The 15,470-nt window shown below is 36.6% G+C and overlaps 1 protein-coding gene across 5 annotated transcripts in view; it reads left to right on the forward strand.

The window, feature by feature from the left end:
* Window positions 1-15,470, forward strand: part of CRY1 (cryptochrome circadian regulator 1) — a 120,209-nt gene that overhangs the window by 92,423 nt on the left and 12,316 nt on the right. For all 5 annotated transcript variants that reach the window (XR_003519699.2, XR_003519700.2, XM_027592210.1 and 2 more), the window contains exons 4-11: window positions 5,151-5,335; window positions 5,725-5,813; window positions 6,394-6,534; window positions 6,617-6,928; window positions 8,098-8,249; window positions 8,481-8,683; window positions 8,788-8,883; window positions 15,397-15,468. Coding sequence is in view for 3 of the 5 variants with exons in the window: in XM_027592210.1 (XP_027448011.1) it covers window positions 5,151-5,335; window positions 5,725-5,813; window positions 6,394-6,534; window positions 6,617-6,928; window positions 8,098-8,249; window positions 8,481-8,683; window positions 8,788-8,883; window positions 15,397-15,468 (1,250 nt within the window). In the remaining 2 variants the exon portion in view is untranslated. The remainder of the gene's footprint in view (window positions 1-5,150; window positions 5,336-5,724; window positions 5,814-6,393; window positions 6,535-6,616; window positions 6,929-8,097; window positions 8,250-8,480; window positions 8,684-8,787; window positions 8,884-15,396; window positions 15,469-15,470) is intronic.

Below are 15,470 nucleotides of genomic sequence, written 5' to 3' on the forward strand. Positions count from 1 at the left end.
CTGACTCTTGATCTCAGCTCAGGTCTTGATCTCAGGGTCATGAGCCTAAACCCCACATTAGGCTCCACGCTGGGCATTTAAAAAAAAAAAAAAGTACATGGACAAGTAAGTTTTAACCTGTGGGAGTTTTTTAAAATGGAAGGAACAACATATACATAATAGAATTATGGGAGAATTAAATGAATATGTCAAACCCTTAGCATTTTATTTAACTGCTCTGATTTTTTAATTGACTCAATGACAGATGCCAAAATTACAGATGTAGTGAGTGCATAAGATAAAAATACTTAGAATTTCAGTTTCAAACTGTTAAGAGTATCACAAAATTTACCTCAGCCTGTGGTCTTGCCTCTCTGGGCTCTTAGCAATATTAATTTCATAGTTTATATGACACACAACCATGAAATGCTGTGATATATTTAGTACGATTGCATGAAGTTTTTTTATTTCATGTGTGTTCATCTTGTCGATCTGGATTTTAAGTCCAATTGCCAATTACATGTAATACTCCTTTCTATAGCTGTAGTCCTCTGAACAGTGGCATAATATCTTATTTCTCAAAGTGTATTTCTTGAAATACCATTTCTTGGTGATGATTTGTCCAAAAAAAGATTCTGTGGTCAAGTTTAAATTTAGGAATTATTATATGCTTTGAGTTTTGAAGGTTCAGAAGATTCATGAACTTAGTAACTTTTGGCATACTGTTGTCTTCACGAGTGCTGAACTTGAAATCTCATAATTTATGTACCTTTTAAATTATTTTGCTTTTATTCATTTTATCTAGTTAAAGCTAATTCTATAAATTACATGACAAACTAGTTAATTTTATTTCACTTTTCCAAACGTATGGAAAAACTGTGGCTTGATTTCAGGCAGGCATCTTACTTGCTATCAGAAGTCATATATCTCTTGAAAATAAACTTGCCTTCTAGTTTACCAGTTTTCTTAACTTTAGGAAGCTGATAGCAAGAAGGAAGTATATTTGTGGGGGGGGCAGGACTTTCCTTTTTTCCCTTCTAACTTCCTGGCTGGTCTAATAATTAAATTGACTTAAGACAGATTAACAGGAGAAAAATAAATTTAATTCATATGTCCAGGATATGAGACTGAAAGAAGTGAGCAAAGCAGGCAGGTTTTACACCTTTTAGACAAAAAAAAAAAAGTAAGTTAGTGAAGAAATGCCGAGACAAATAAGTTTGGGTTTAGGGTAGCAAATGTATGAAGTTTATACAGCCTTCTCAGGCCTGAATTAACCTGTCTCAGGTGATAAGGATATCTTTTACTCTCCAGGTCCTGGGAAAGTACCCTTCACATAGAGAATTTATTTCTTGCTTTCAGGGAGACAGAGCAGGGTCAGAGTTCCTTATTATACTGACTGTTTCTTAAGTAATTTTAATTCAAAGTAACCAATATGCCAAAGTGACATATTTTGGGGCAACCTGTCCCAAACCCCATCAGAAGCAAAATAGGGTAAGAGCAGTTGCATACATCTAAGTGGGAAATTTAGTGTTATGTATATAATTGGATTGGTTAGTGGATTGAATGTGAATATTTACCATATATAATTCATCATATAAAAATGTAACATACAGAAAACATTTTTCTCAGGTCTTTATTTTGCTTAAGTTCTATAATTAGCAGTGTCTTCCCTAGTATCACTGCAGTATAACCACAGTCCATAAGTTTCATTATGATCCTATGTATAAACTCAAACTATTACACTGAAACAAAACTACTAATAGCAGAGAGGATAGTTTTTGTGGTGTTTACTTTCTATACATACAATTTATATGTAATTATGTGTGGAATAATGAAAAATGTACTTTTTTTTATTTTATTTTTTTCATCACGATAAAAGTGTACTCTTTAATCCCCATCACCTATTTACCCCATATCCCGCTTCACCTCCCCTCTGGTAACCATCAGTTTGTTCTCTGTAGTTAAGAGTCTGTTCCTTGATTTGTCTCTTCCCCCCACCCTGCCCGCTTGTTTGTTTTTTTCTTACGTTCCACATATGAAATCATTTGGTATTTGTCTTTCTCTGACTGATATATTCCACTTAGCATCACACTCGCTAGCTCTGTCCATGTTGTTGCAAATGGCAAGATTTCATTCTTTTTTATGACTGAATAATATTCCATTTTATATATATATATATACACACATACACACACACACACACACACACACATACATACATACATACATACCACATCTTTGTCCATTCATCTATCGATGGATACTTGGACTGCTTCCATAGTTTGGCTATTGTAAATAATGCTGCTATAAATGTAGGGGTGCATATATCCCTTTGAATTAGTGTTTTTGTATTTGGGGGGTAAATACCCAGTAGTGCAATTACTGGATCTTAGGGTAATTCTATTTCTAACTTTTTGGGGAAACTCCATACCGTTTTACACAGTGACTGCACTAATTTGCATTCCCACCAAGAGTGCAAGAAGATTCCCTTTTCTCCACATCCTCACCAACACTTGTTTCTTGTGTTTTTAATTTTATCCATTCTGACAGGTGTGGGGTGATACCTCATTGTAGTTTTGATTTACGTTTCCCTGATGATGAGTGATACTGAGCATCTCTTCATGTGTCTGTTGGCCATCTGGATGTCTTCTTTGGAAAAATGTTCGTGTGTTCTGCCCATTTTTAACTGGATTATTTGTTTTTTGGGTGTTGAGGTTTTTTTTTTTTAATTTTTTTATTGTTATGTTAATCACCATATATTACATCATTAGTTTTTGGTGCAGTGTTCCATGAGTTTTATAAGTTCTTTATAGATTTTGGATACCAACCCTTTATCAGATACGTCGTTTGCAAATATCTTCTCCCATTCAGTAGGTTGACTTAGTTTTGTTGATTGTTTCCTTTGCAGAAGCATTTTATTTTCATGTAGTCCCAGTAGCTTATTTTTGCTTTTATTTCCCTTGCCTGAGGAGACATATCTAGAAAAGTGTTGCTACAGCCGATGTCAAAGTAATTACTGCCTGTGCTCTCTTCAAGGATTGTTTCGGTTTCAGGTCTCACATTTAGGTCTTTAATTGGTTTTGAGTTTATTTTCGTGTATGGTGCAAGAAAGTGGTCCAGTTACATTCTTTTGCATGTAGCTGTCCATTCTTTTGCATGTTACATTTTTTTGCATGTAGCTGTCCAGTTTTCTTAACACCATTTATTTATTTATTAATTTTAGTTGACCATATATAGTCAATTTGTGGGTTTATTTCTGGGCTCTCTATTCTATTCCATTGATCTGTGTGTCTGTTTTTATGCCAATACCACACTGTTTTCATCACTACAGCTTTGTAGTATAGTTTGAAATCAGGAAGTGTGATGCCTCTGGCTTTGTTCTTTCTCAAGATTGCTCTGGTTATTCAAGTCTTTTGTGGTTCCAAATAATTCTATATTTGTTCTAGTTCGCGTTTGTTTTTGGTGCCGTGCTTCTTGGCGGCGGTCAGCTCCTGCTCCATCTTAGTCTCCAGGAATTCCTGCTTCTTACTTAGCATCTCCTCCGTGTCCCGCAGCCGCTGGATGTTATCCTGAAGGGTCGGGCCGCCCTTGCCGGCCTTGCCCCCTCCTGCCCTGAACAGTTTCCGGAACATCGACATGGTGGCTGCTTGCCGCGCTGGCCTGCGCCGCCCACTCCGGCTCGGCTCGGCTGGGCTCCAGCACCCGCTCCGGGTCCCACCACTCCCTGCTGCTGCAGGCCTCTCCGCCGCCTCCGCCCCACAGCCTTAACACCATTTATTGAAGAGACTTTTTCCCATTGTATATTCATTCTTCCTTTGTTGATGATTAACTGACCATATGTAATTGTGGGTTTATTTCTGGGTTTTCTCTTCTATTCCACTGATCTGTGTGTCTCTTTTTATGCCAGTACCATACTGTTTTAATTACTACTATGTTGTAATATAACTTGAAATTTGGAATTGTGATACCTCCAGTTTTGTTTTTCTTTTTCAAGATTGCTTTGGCTATTCGAGGTCTTTTGTGGTTCCATACAAACTTTAGAATTGTTTGTTCTCGCTCTGTGAAAAATGCTGTTGATATTTTGATAGGGGTTGCATTAAATGTGTATATTGCTTTGAGTAGTGTAGACATTTTAACAATATCTTTTGTGTTAATTTTTTTAAGTTTGTTTATGTAATCTCTACACCCAACGTGGAACTCCCCCCAACATCAAGAATTGCACACTCTTTTGACTGAGCCACCCAGGTGGCCCATCAGTATTTGTTCTTTCAGCCCATGAGCATGGAGTGTCTTTCCATTTCTTTGTGTCATCTTGAATTTCTTTTGTCAGTTTTTATAGTTTTTGGAGTACAAGTCTTTCACCTCTTTGATTAAGTTTATAAAAAAAAGATTTTTTTTTTGGTGCAATTGTAAATGAGATTCTTTTCTTAATTTCACTTCCAAATTCATTCTGTGAGGCCAGTATCAGCCTGATACCAAACTAGATAAAGACACCATAAAAAAAGAGAACTATAGGTCAATATCTCTCATGAATATAGATGCAAAAATCCTCACAAAATACTAGCAAACTGATTCGAACAGTACATTAAAAAGGAGGAGGGAAATTTAAAGTATGTCCGTAAGATACATATGCTGACATATTTAACAAAGGCATGATGAGCACAACAGAAAGTAGCAAGTGATTATCACTATGGTATATAGAATCGTAATTAATAAGACTTGCTTTATTGCACCTCAATATAATATTGGTCTGGTTTGGTTTTTACTGATGATTAAGAGATTCTTTGAGCTGCGTTGTAATATTTTTTTTTACCTTTTCATTTATGTTATTTTTATGTTATTACTTTTAGGCTGATTTAACCACTTGTTTTTTTCACTCATAGATACTAAATAATACCCTTTGTCTTAAAGGTTTTGTTACTTGCATGCTGTATATTTTTGACACATAGCAGATGTCTAGAAAATGAAGAGAATAATTTTTCGATTCATTAGGCATTTTAATAAGTTTCTTGGTCATAAGAGAAGCTTATATCCTCCTGGAAGTCAAGTAATTAATTTTTGTTTTCTGATTTTAAGCATTTTCAGAAGTTATCAATCAAAATATATTGTCATTTCTTCATACTAACTGCATTTTACTAACTTTTTTTTGCACTTTACTAACTTTGTAATAGGATCATAGAACTCAATGGTGGACAACCACCTCTTACTTATAAGAGATTCCAGACTCTCATCAGCAAAATGGAACCACTAGAGATACCAGTAGAGACGATTACTTCCGAAGTGATAGAAAAGTGCACAACTCCTCTTTCTGATGACCATGATGAGAAATATGGAGTCCCTTCATTAGAAGAATTAGGTAGGTATAAATGAAGCTTGAGAGTTAATAAATCACTCAGAAAATCTCACTTCTAATTTGATATGTAAAGTATTTTGCATTAAGAGGGAAAGAAAGGAGAAAAAATCTAAAAGAAACTCTTAAACTAAGAAGTGTTAAATCTGTGCATTATGTGTGCTATAAATGTGATCTGTTAATCACCTTAAGATGTTTGTCCTAAAGAATAGAGACCATATTATATCCTTATATGTGAAGACCTATCCAGGGCCCTCAGTTCATTTTTATGCTACTGTTAGAATTTTTCTGTGAAGTATTTTTTCCCAATTATTGTGGTTCAATAAAAATTATTTTAGTTACAGAAGAATATCTTTTTCTTTTTTCTGTTTTTGTTTTGTTTTGTTTTATTTTAGGTTTTGATACAGATGGCTTGCCCTCTGCAGTATGGCCAGGCGGAGAAACTGAAGCACTTACACGTTTGGAAAGGCATTTGGAAAGAAAAGTATGATAATATAGGTCATGCTTGTATTTCCAAACTGGCATTTAAAAAATAATTTCACTCTTTTTTAAAAACTAAAAATAGTCTGTTGAAAAGAAGAATTGAGAGAAATAGTTAAAATAGCATAGACCTAAGTGTTTGAAAATTAACAACCATCGCCTCATTTAAATACGTTTTTCCTCCTCTGCTGACTATTTCTTCTTTAGCTACTACCAATACTATCTCTTCTGTTCTTTCTGTGTAAGCTGGTATCTGATGACCATAACTTTGAAGCTAAGATAAAGTTCTTCTGTTTCACCTTTACCTCAGTGTCAAGGAGATAGGTTGTAAGTGTCTCAGCTTGGTGTTAGGAATTTGAAGATAATTTATTTCACATGAGTATGTGCTACATGAGGATGGCTGAAACAAAAGAATGCTCACTTTTATTCTGTTGTGTTTATTAAAACGTGTTTGTGACTGGGATAATAAAATTTTATTCCCCAAGAACTATGTAACTTTTTAAAAAAAAAGTATGTCAGTTTTAAACACTCTTCTAAAATGGAAAAGGCAATTAGCCAGCATAATTCTCTCTGTGTGTTTTCAGGCTTGGGTAGCAAACTTTGAAAGACCTCGAATGAATGCAAATTCCCTGCTTGCTAGCCCTACTGGACTCAGCCCTTATCTCCGATTTGGTTGTTTGTCATGTCGACTATTTTACTTCAAGCTAACAGATCTCTACAAAAAGGTATTACCTAAAACTGAAGCTAATTTTTCAAAATACTTCTTTAAAAAATTGCTGGTAATACTTCTTTGCTTTTTAACCTTAGGTAAAGAAGAACAGTTCCCCTCCCCTTTCCCTTTATGGGCAACTGTTATGGCGTGAATTTTTCTATACAGCAGCAACAAATAATCCACGCTTTGATAAAATGGAAGGAAATCCCATCTGTGTTCAGATTCCTTGGGATAAGAATCCTGAGGCTTTAGCAAAATGGGCAGAAGGCCGGACAGGCTTTCCATGGATTGATGCCATCATGACACAGCTTCGTCAGGAGGGTTGGATTCACCATTTAGCCAGACATGCAGTGGCTTGCTTCCTGACCCGAGGTGACCTGTGGATTAGTTGGGAAGAAGGAATGAAGGTGAGTATTCTTCTAACTAATGTAGCAGAGTCTTATTTTGAGCCTATACCTTATTAAAACAATTCCTAGAAGTTGTCTGTTACTTAGATTCATTTATAGTCTAATTTTTCTCAGCAGGTAAAGAATTTAATTCCCTAATACAGGCACACTCATTGAGAGCAGAATGGTGTAATCAGACAGGAAAAATGGTGAAAACTGGTTTGATTATAACCTCAAGTCATTTCAGAGACTGAACCAGCCTAGCCATAGAGGGAACTATAAGGTTTAACACTCTGGACTCATTGGATTAACATATTTATAGATGATCATTTCTGTTACAAAAAGATTTGCCCAAGAATTCTTAGAAATCACGAATTTATATTATAAAATTTAAAATATATATCATTTTGCCTCACTATATTATAACTTTTTAATGATTATGTAAAGTGAAGCATACTACATTTTGTGACATCATCTTGTGGTTATATATAATAGGACTTGTTTTACCTTCCTGTCTATATCATATATTTCCCCTATCCAAGGACCATTTCTGATCCCTTTTTTTTTTTTTGCATCTCCTGTATTTCCTTTTACAAAGTTGTACATGAGGTGGATGTATAGTAAACACTTAATGAATTTTATAAAAAGGCATTTTAAATCTTTTTCCCTTTTGGTCAAGGAATTCCAAATTTAAACTCTGTAATGCTAGTGTTTTTTTTGTGTGTGCTTTTTCACTAGTGTATTTTTTGTTTTTTTGGATTTTTTCACGAGTGCATTTTTAAAAGTCATTTTTATTTGGGTGCTCCCTATATGTAGGCCAGTATACCAGGCTTCTCAGTTTTTGTTAGTGATTTATTTGATAGCATCTTTCCTTTCTTGAAAGTATTTACTGCTTTTTTTCTTCCCTTTTTTAAATGAATCAGTGACTTGAGTCATTATTTTACCCTCCCCCCTCAGTAACACAGCAAAGACTAGAAAGGTTAATTCACTTATATTACTGACCTTTTTCTTTCCCTGAAATAACTCATTACAGAACAGAACACTGACAAGGAGGCTAACTTTGGAATGTTTAATTTTACAGTTCTGTGCTAGATTTTCTTTGCCTTGACTTTTGATCTACAGAGACCTGGAAAATGCTTGCTTTGAGAATTATATGTGTACAAACTAATTGGTTACTGTTACTTCTGAAGGTATTTGAAGAATTATTGCTTGATGCAGATTGGAGCATAAATGCTGGAAGTTGGATGTGGCTGTCTTGTAGTTCCTTTTTCCAACAGTTTTTTCACTGCTATTGCCCTGTTGGTTTTGGTAGGAGAACAGATCCCAATGGAGACTATATCAGGTAAATCAAGGGTGATTATTATTCAGTTTGGAATAACTAATCCAGGAAGAGCTTTTCATGTTTAAGCAACACTTAAGGTTTTCCCCACTCATGATGGGCAGCAGAGATGAGGAGATAGGTAAACAAATCATTAAATGGTATTGACTTGATTTTGGTCATTCATAGCTAATAGTTTGTTATAATTTGCTTGTAGTTCATTTTATTAATAATTTTTCTTCCTTCTCCCAAAAGGCGTTATTTGCCTGTACTAAGAGGTTTCCCTGCAAAATATATCTATGATCCCTGGAATGCACCAGAAGGTATCCAAAAGGTAGCCAAATGTTTGATAGGAGTTAATTATCCTAAACCAATGGTGAATCATGCTGAGGCAAGCCGTTTGAATATTGAGAGGATGAAGCAGATCTATCAGCAGCTTTCACGATATAGAGGACTAGGTATGTCATTAATTACGTTTGGTTTGTTTCTTTGGCAGGTGTTTATGTACCTATCCTTGAATTTGATCTTGATCATAATTTAATAGGAAATTTTTTCCCTTTAGGTCTTCTTGCATCAGTGCCTTCTAATCCTAATGGGAATGGAGGCCTCATGGGGTATTCTTCTGGAGAAAATATTCCAGGTTGTAGCAGCAGTGGAAGTAAGTGAAAAGGAAATTTTTGTACTTAGCCACATAAAGAGATTAATAATCAAATATATTTTTTATTAAAGCTCACTATAATGTTTTTTCTGCATACATGTATACACACACACACACACACACACACACACACACACACACACACACACACACACACACACACACACACACACACACACACACACACACACACACACACACACACACACACACACACACACACACACACACACACACACACACACACCCCGTCATTCCATTAGTGACATTTTGGAGATGGAAAGCATCATTACATGTAGTAGAATTTAGCTCAAAGTAAAGATCTTGCAAACTGAATGAAGAGGGCAATTTTTTTTAATTAACATATAATGTATTATTTGTTTCAGGGGCACAGGTCTGTAATTCATCAGTCGTACACAATTCACAGCGCTCATCATAGTACATACCCTCCCCATTATGCATCACCCAGCCACCCCATCCCTTCCAAACCCCTCCACTCCAGCAACCCTCAGTTTGTTTCCTGAGATTAAGAGTCTCTAATGGTTTGTCTCCCTCTCTGGTTTCATCTTGTTTCATTTTTCCCTTCCTTCCCCTATGATCCTCTGTCTTGTTTCTCAAATTTCTCATATCAGTGAGATCATATGATACTTGTCTTTCTCTGATTGACTTATTTCACTTAGCATAATACCCTCTAGTTCCATTCATGTCGTTGCAAATGGCAAGATTTCATTTTTTTTTTTTTGATGGCTGCATGATATTGAGGAGGGCAATTTTAAGGGTAAGATGAAACTCAAATATCCCATTTTCTGAAGGCTCATTATTTTGTACTTTCTTTAGGTACATATCAGGTATAAGGTATTTAGTTAAGGTCAGTGGTCCTGTGAATATGGTCAAAAGATTTATCATACACATACATAGGGCCTTTATAGTCTTTTTGCACATGAGCTTTTCCTTCTAGTCTTGTTTGTAGTGATTTTCCATATGATATATACTTTGTTGCCACATATATTCTTAATGTATGATATTAATAATGTCAAGAAGCCAGTACTGGAAATTTGAATCATTGTATCAGTTTTTAAAGGTTCTAACCAAAATATCATGAGGCTAATTAATTTGATTAAAAACAAGGCAGCATTTGAGGAATGCTTATTTTTTTCCAAAAAGTCACATGTTTAAAATTGATATTGAGAACAAAACCTTTAAAAAATTGAACTTTCTTATTCAGAAATACTCGGTATCCTTTTGAGAGCATATATTTTTTTTCTCCAACAATTAGATTAAGGAGAAAGGAACAGAGCACTCACATTTTGACTATCTACCTTATGCCCAGTACAAGGGGATTTTTGGCCACATTCTCACAATAATCTGGGGAGGTGGTGGTGGAAATAGGCCAAGAAAGGTTAGGTAACTTAATCAAGATCCCAATCCCACAGTTAGTAAGTAGTTGAGCTAAAATTCAGATCCAGGTCTGACTAGTTCAGAAGTTCTTATTGCCCCCCGCCCCCCGCAAATGTAATGCCATATATAGTGTTTAAAAGATAAAGCATTTTTTTACTGGAACGTGTCTCACTTAGCGGTCTGGTAGTAGGTCAGTGATGGCAGTATACTTCAGACGTGTTCTTCTCAGAGCTACATTTTGAACTTCCATCAGGATATCAATTCAATAGTTTTGTCAGATCCCTTGTTCAGTTCACAGCCTGCTTCCTCTGTCCATACATGAATTTGAGGGACAGAAGTTCTGTGAAGCACATAAATAACAGGCAGGTAACAGAAGGGTAGGAAGCAACAGGTTCCAGATACCCAACTAATGGATAGTGATGGTTCATACTGCTTCTTGGTCCACTCAAATCTGTATTCATTATTTGGAGTTATCTGCAAAAACTAACCATGGTAGCAAGTTGAATTGGAATAATTTTGCTTTACAGATATACATGATATTTTATGATATAATAGGATTAATAAATCTTGAAGTACTCTAATCATGTAAATAGTTGCCTGTAACACACTCTGTAGTTAGGTGCTGTGAGGCTTTCAAGTGTAAATGGGGGGAAGAGAAACACAAATGAAAAAAATTATAAATTGTAAGATGCTGCTTCCACATGCAATAAGAAAAGAAACAGTCATTGAGAGCTGAAGGAAAACTACAGAAGTTTTCTTGGAAGATGGTGGGATGGGGTAGCATTTGGGTAGGCAGATGAAGGAGAAAGCATTGTGGACCTGGAAATGGGAGTGATTGTGGAACAATCCTGAGGATTTGGACTATGCTATTAAGCATTTCTCTTCCCTCTAGTTTCTGTTCCATTTGAAAGGACTTGGATATTTCTGAAGCATATCCCTTTATACCCTCTACTTAACCCTGTTTGTAGACTTTTATTTTACAGTGTCTCACAAGGCATATCAAAGGGCAAGATTCTTTATAACTTGTACACAGATGACTTGAAGTATTTTGTTCTTTTTTTTTTTTTTGAAGAGATTTTATTTTTATTTATTTGACAGAGAGAGAGACAGCCAGAGAGGGAACACAAGCAGGGGGAGCAGGAGAGGGAGAAGCAGGCTTCTCGCAGAGTGGGGAGCCGGATGCGGGGCCCGATCCCAGGAGCCTGGGATCATGACCCGAGCCAAAGGCAGACACTTAATGACTAAGCCACCCAGGCGCCCCAGTATTTTTGTTCTTACAATAAAACAAATCACAATCTCTTTACAATAGTAATATGTTTGTATTTATTTAATTTTTTTCTATTAAAAATACCCTTTCAACATTATTAGTCCTTAGGGAAATGCAAATCAAAACCACTAAGAGACTTCCCACTGAGGGTAACCAACTATCACTGATTACCTGGGATTGAGGGGTTTCCTGAGACATGAGACTTGCAGTGCTAACACTTGAAAAATCCCGGACAAACTTGGGTGAGTTTGTTACCCTGTACCCACTCGAGTATCTAAAAAATGACAGACAATAACAAGTGTTATGGAGGATGTGAAGAGACTGGAACCCTCATATGTTGTTGAGAGGTGGTCTGTAAAATGGTACAGCCACTTTGGGAAACAGATTGGCAGTTTCTTAAAAGCTAAACATAAATTTAGCATATAACCCAGAAATTCCATTCCTGAGTATCTATCCAAAAGAAATGAAAACATATATCTACACAAAGTCTTAAGAATCATAAGAATGTTTATGATAGCTTTATTTATAATAGTCAAAATGTGGCACATCCATTCAATGGAATATTAATCCATAAGAAGGAATAAAGTGCTGGTACATGCTACAACATGGATAGACCTCAAAAATACTATGTGAGGTTAAAGAATCCAGACATAAAAGACCACATACTGCACAATTCCATTTATATGAATTATCTAGAAAAGGCATTTCTTTAAAATGAAGTAAGTTAATGGTTACCTTAGGTTTAGGGGTAGGAATGAGAATGAATGCAATGGGCATGAAAATGTTCTAAAACTGGATTGTGCAAATGATTACACACTCTGTAAATTTACTAAAATTTATTGAACTGTATACTCAAAACAGGTGAATTTTATGTTATGTAAATTACACCTCAAAACTGCTTAAAAAAAAACCAATTCACTATATACAATTTAGGAAATTCAGAAAAATAGAAAAGAAGAAAAATAAAAATCACCCACAGTTCCATCCAGTAGAGATAGTTACTATTAAATTTTGGTATGTTTCCTTTGAATATCTTTTCTATGCATTTTCCCCCCACAGTAGCTTAGAGTTAGAATTTTTTTAAAACATTTTATTTATTTGGGGCACCTGGGTGGCTCTGTTAGTTAAGTGTCTGCCTTTGGCTCAGACCATGATTCCAAGGTCCTGGGATCGAACCCCATTGGGCTTCCTGCTCTCCCTCTCCTCCCCACTCATGCTCTCTTTTCACTATCTCTTTCACTATCTCTGTCTCTCTCTCTCAAATAAATAAAATCTTTATTTGAGAGAGAGAGAGAGCACGCACAAGCAGGGGGAGGGAGAAGCAGGCTCCCCACTGAGCAGGGAGCCCTATGTGGGGCTCCATCCCAGGACGCTGGGATCATGACCTGAGCCAAAGGCAGATGCTTGATGACTGAGCCACCCAGGTGCCCCAATTTACTGCATTTTTATGGGGAAGTTATAGGTAGTTGAGATATTCATGAATTTAGGGACACAGGAAGATTCTAAGTGCCTGCTTATTATTTAACTCTCTAAAGAAATAAACTGCTATTTAAGGAAATTCTGAATGTATTTATTGAGCTTATTAATTTACCCCCTCATCTTTAAAAAAGTAATCATTCTCCTGATTTCTAATACTATAATTTTTTGCCCATTTTTGAACTTTATAGAATCCTGTAGTTTGTATTCTTTTTTGTATCTGGCTGCTTTCACTCAGTATTTTTTTTTTTATGAGATTATTCTCATTTGTCTTAGAACTGGAAGAGGAATAAAATTGATGAAGTTGAGAAAATGAGGTGACTAGTCTGTGATTTAGCCTACCTCTGAATCTTCCAGTAAAATTGACTTTTCCTTCCTCAGTGTCTTCATTGTATGCTGTAACAACTTCCATCCCAGAGCCATTATAATAACACTTATTTGTACTTAGTGGTTTTATGTATCTGTCACCTTCTACTTGGACTTCACAGTCCCCTTGAAGACAAGACCTCATGTCTTAGTAATATTTGTATCCCTAGTACCTAGTATAATCTCTAGCATAAAGGAGCACTCAACAAATGTATAAGGTACGACTAAATATGATAATTGAAAATGTATTTGTTGAAGTTTCCTTTTTTTTTTTAATTTATTTATTTTAGAGAGAATGTGTATGTGAGCAGGGGGAGGGACAGAGGGAGATGAAGGGAATCCCAAGCAGACTCCCTGCTGAGTGGGGAGCCTGATGCAGGGCTCGATCTCGAGATCATGACCCGAGCAGAAACCAAGAGTCCAATGCTCAACCGACAGAGCCACCCAAGTGCCCCTGTTGAAGTTTTCTTGATAGCAAAATATGTGTAACATAAAACTTAGTGTTTAACCATTTTAAATGTACAATTCAGTGGAATTAAGTACATTCACATTGTTGTGTGAAGTTTTAAATAATCTTGTACAATAATGCAAGACAGCAATTATCACTATTGGGGGAAGCCCTGCTGATGGTAAAACCAGGAATAGCACCATTCAGTGGTGAATTTGCTATAGTCCAGAATCTGATCTTCAACAAGTCCAAGAACTGAGTGTTTTTAGTATAATTAGAGGTGACCATCCTGTGACTGGCAGACTAGAAGTTTAAAACTCATGTGATTTAGGGGCACCTGGGTGGCTCAGTCAGTTAAGCATCCGATTCTTGATTTTGGCCCAGGTCATGATCTCAGGGTCATGAGATTGAGTGAGCCCTGCATCAGGCTCCACACTGGTTGTGGAGCCTGCTTAAGATTCTCTCTCTCCCTCTGCACTTCCCCCTAAATGAATCAATCAACACACACACACACACACACACACACACAACCATGTAATTTAAAATATCAGGGGCGCCTGGGTGGCTCAGTCGGTTAAGCGGCTGCCTTCGGCTCAGGTCATGATCCCAGGGTCCTGGGATCGAGTCCTGCATCGGGCTCCCTGCTCAGTGGGGGAGCCTGCTTCTACCTCCGCCTGCCACTCTCCCTCCTTGTGCTCTCTCCCTCTCTTTCTCTCCCCGCTCTTTCTCTGACAAATAAATTTAATCTTTAAAAAATCTGTTTCAACAGAGAACACTAGTTTATTATTTATGGTGGAGGTATCCCTTTCCAGGGATGGAAGCCCTCATCCCTGATCAGGACATTCACTTTCCCAATTTTGAGTACCTGAAAAGCTGAATTCTTTATCCAGAGGAACTTGATGAGCATGAAATTACAATAAAAAATAAGTAGATTGCCTTGTTCAGACCATGAGGTGACTTCTCTGTAGGGGCTAGAATGTTCATATTTGTCCATAATCTGTACACACTGACAAAAATGTTACTCTAGAACCTACTTTCTGTGCCAACCCATTCTCCTGTAATGTTGTTTCTTTTTAGAGGGGTTAATGTAATCGCTTAGGCTAGGTAACTGCCACCTTGTACTTCCTCCTCTTTGTGTGCTTTGAATTGTTTAATTCTCATCCGCAGACCCTCCTCCACTTCTCCCCAAGGACATACGTTTTGGACAGGCACTGAGGGAAGAACGTGGGCTAAAGGGACAGAAGGGGAAGGACGATATATAGCTCACTGTTGCTCTGTATTTTGCTTCCAGGGTCAAGGGTCTAATTGTTACTCAGTAAAGGAATGTTTTTTAGAAAATGATTATCAGTGATTTTGCCTTTGAACCCAAAGTCAACATTTCTATGACCTTAAGTTTAAATTTTCCTGATTTGGGCATGTGATTTTTGGTTCATATGAAGGATTGAGGTTTAGTCCTGAAAAGCATAAATGCCCTTACTATTACTAAAAATTAGGTTTGTTGTCTTAATACATACGACTTGGGATTTAAGTAATTTTACTATGTTTCAAATACTAACAGGTTGCTCTCAAGGGACTGGTATTTTACAGTATGCTCATGGGGACAGTCAGCAAACTCACCTATTAAAGCAAGGT

The sequence above is a fragment of the Zalophus californianus genome, chromosome 9 (assembly GCF_009762305.2).
Source record: "Zalophus californianus isolate mZalCal1 chromosome 9, mZalCal1.pri.v2, whole genome shotgun sequence".
Lineage (NCBI taxonomy): Eukaryota > Metazoa > Chordata > Mammalia > Carnivora > Otariidae > Zalophus > Zalophus californianus.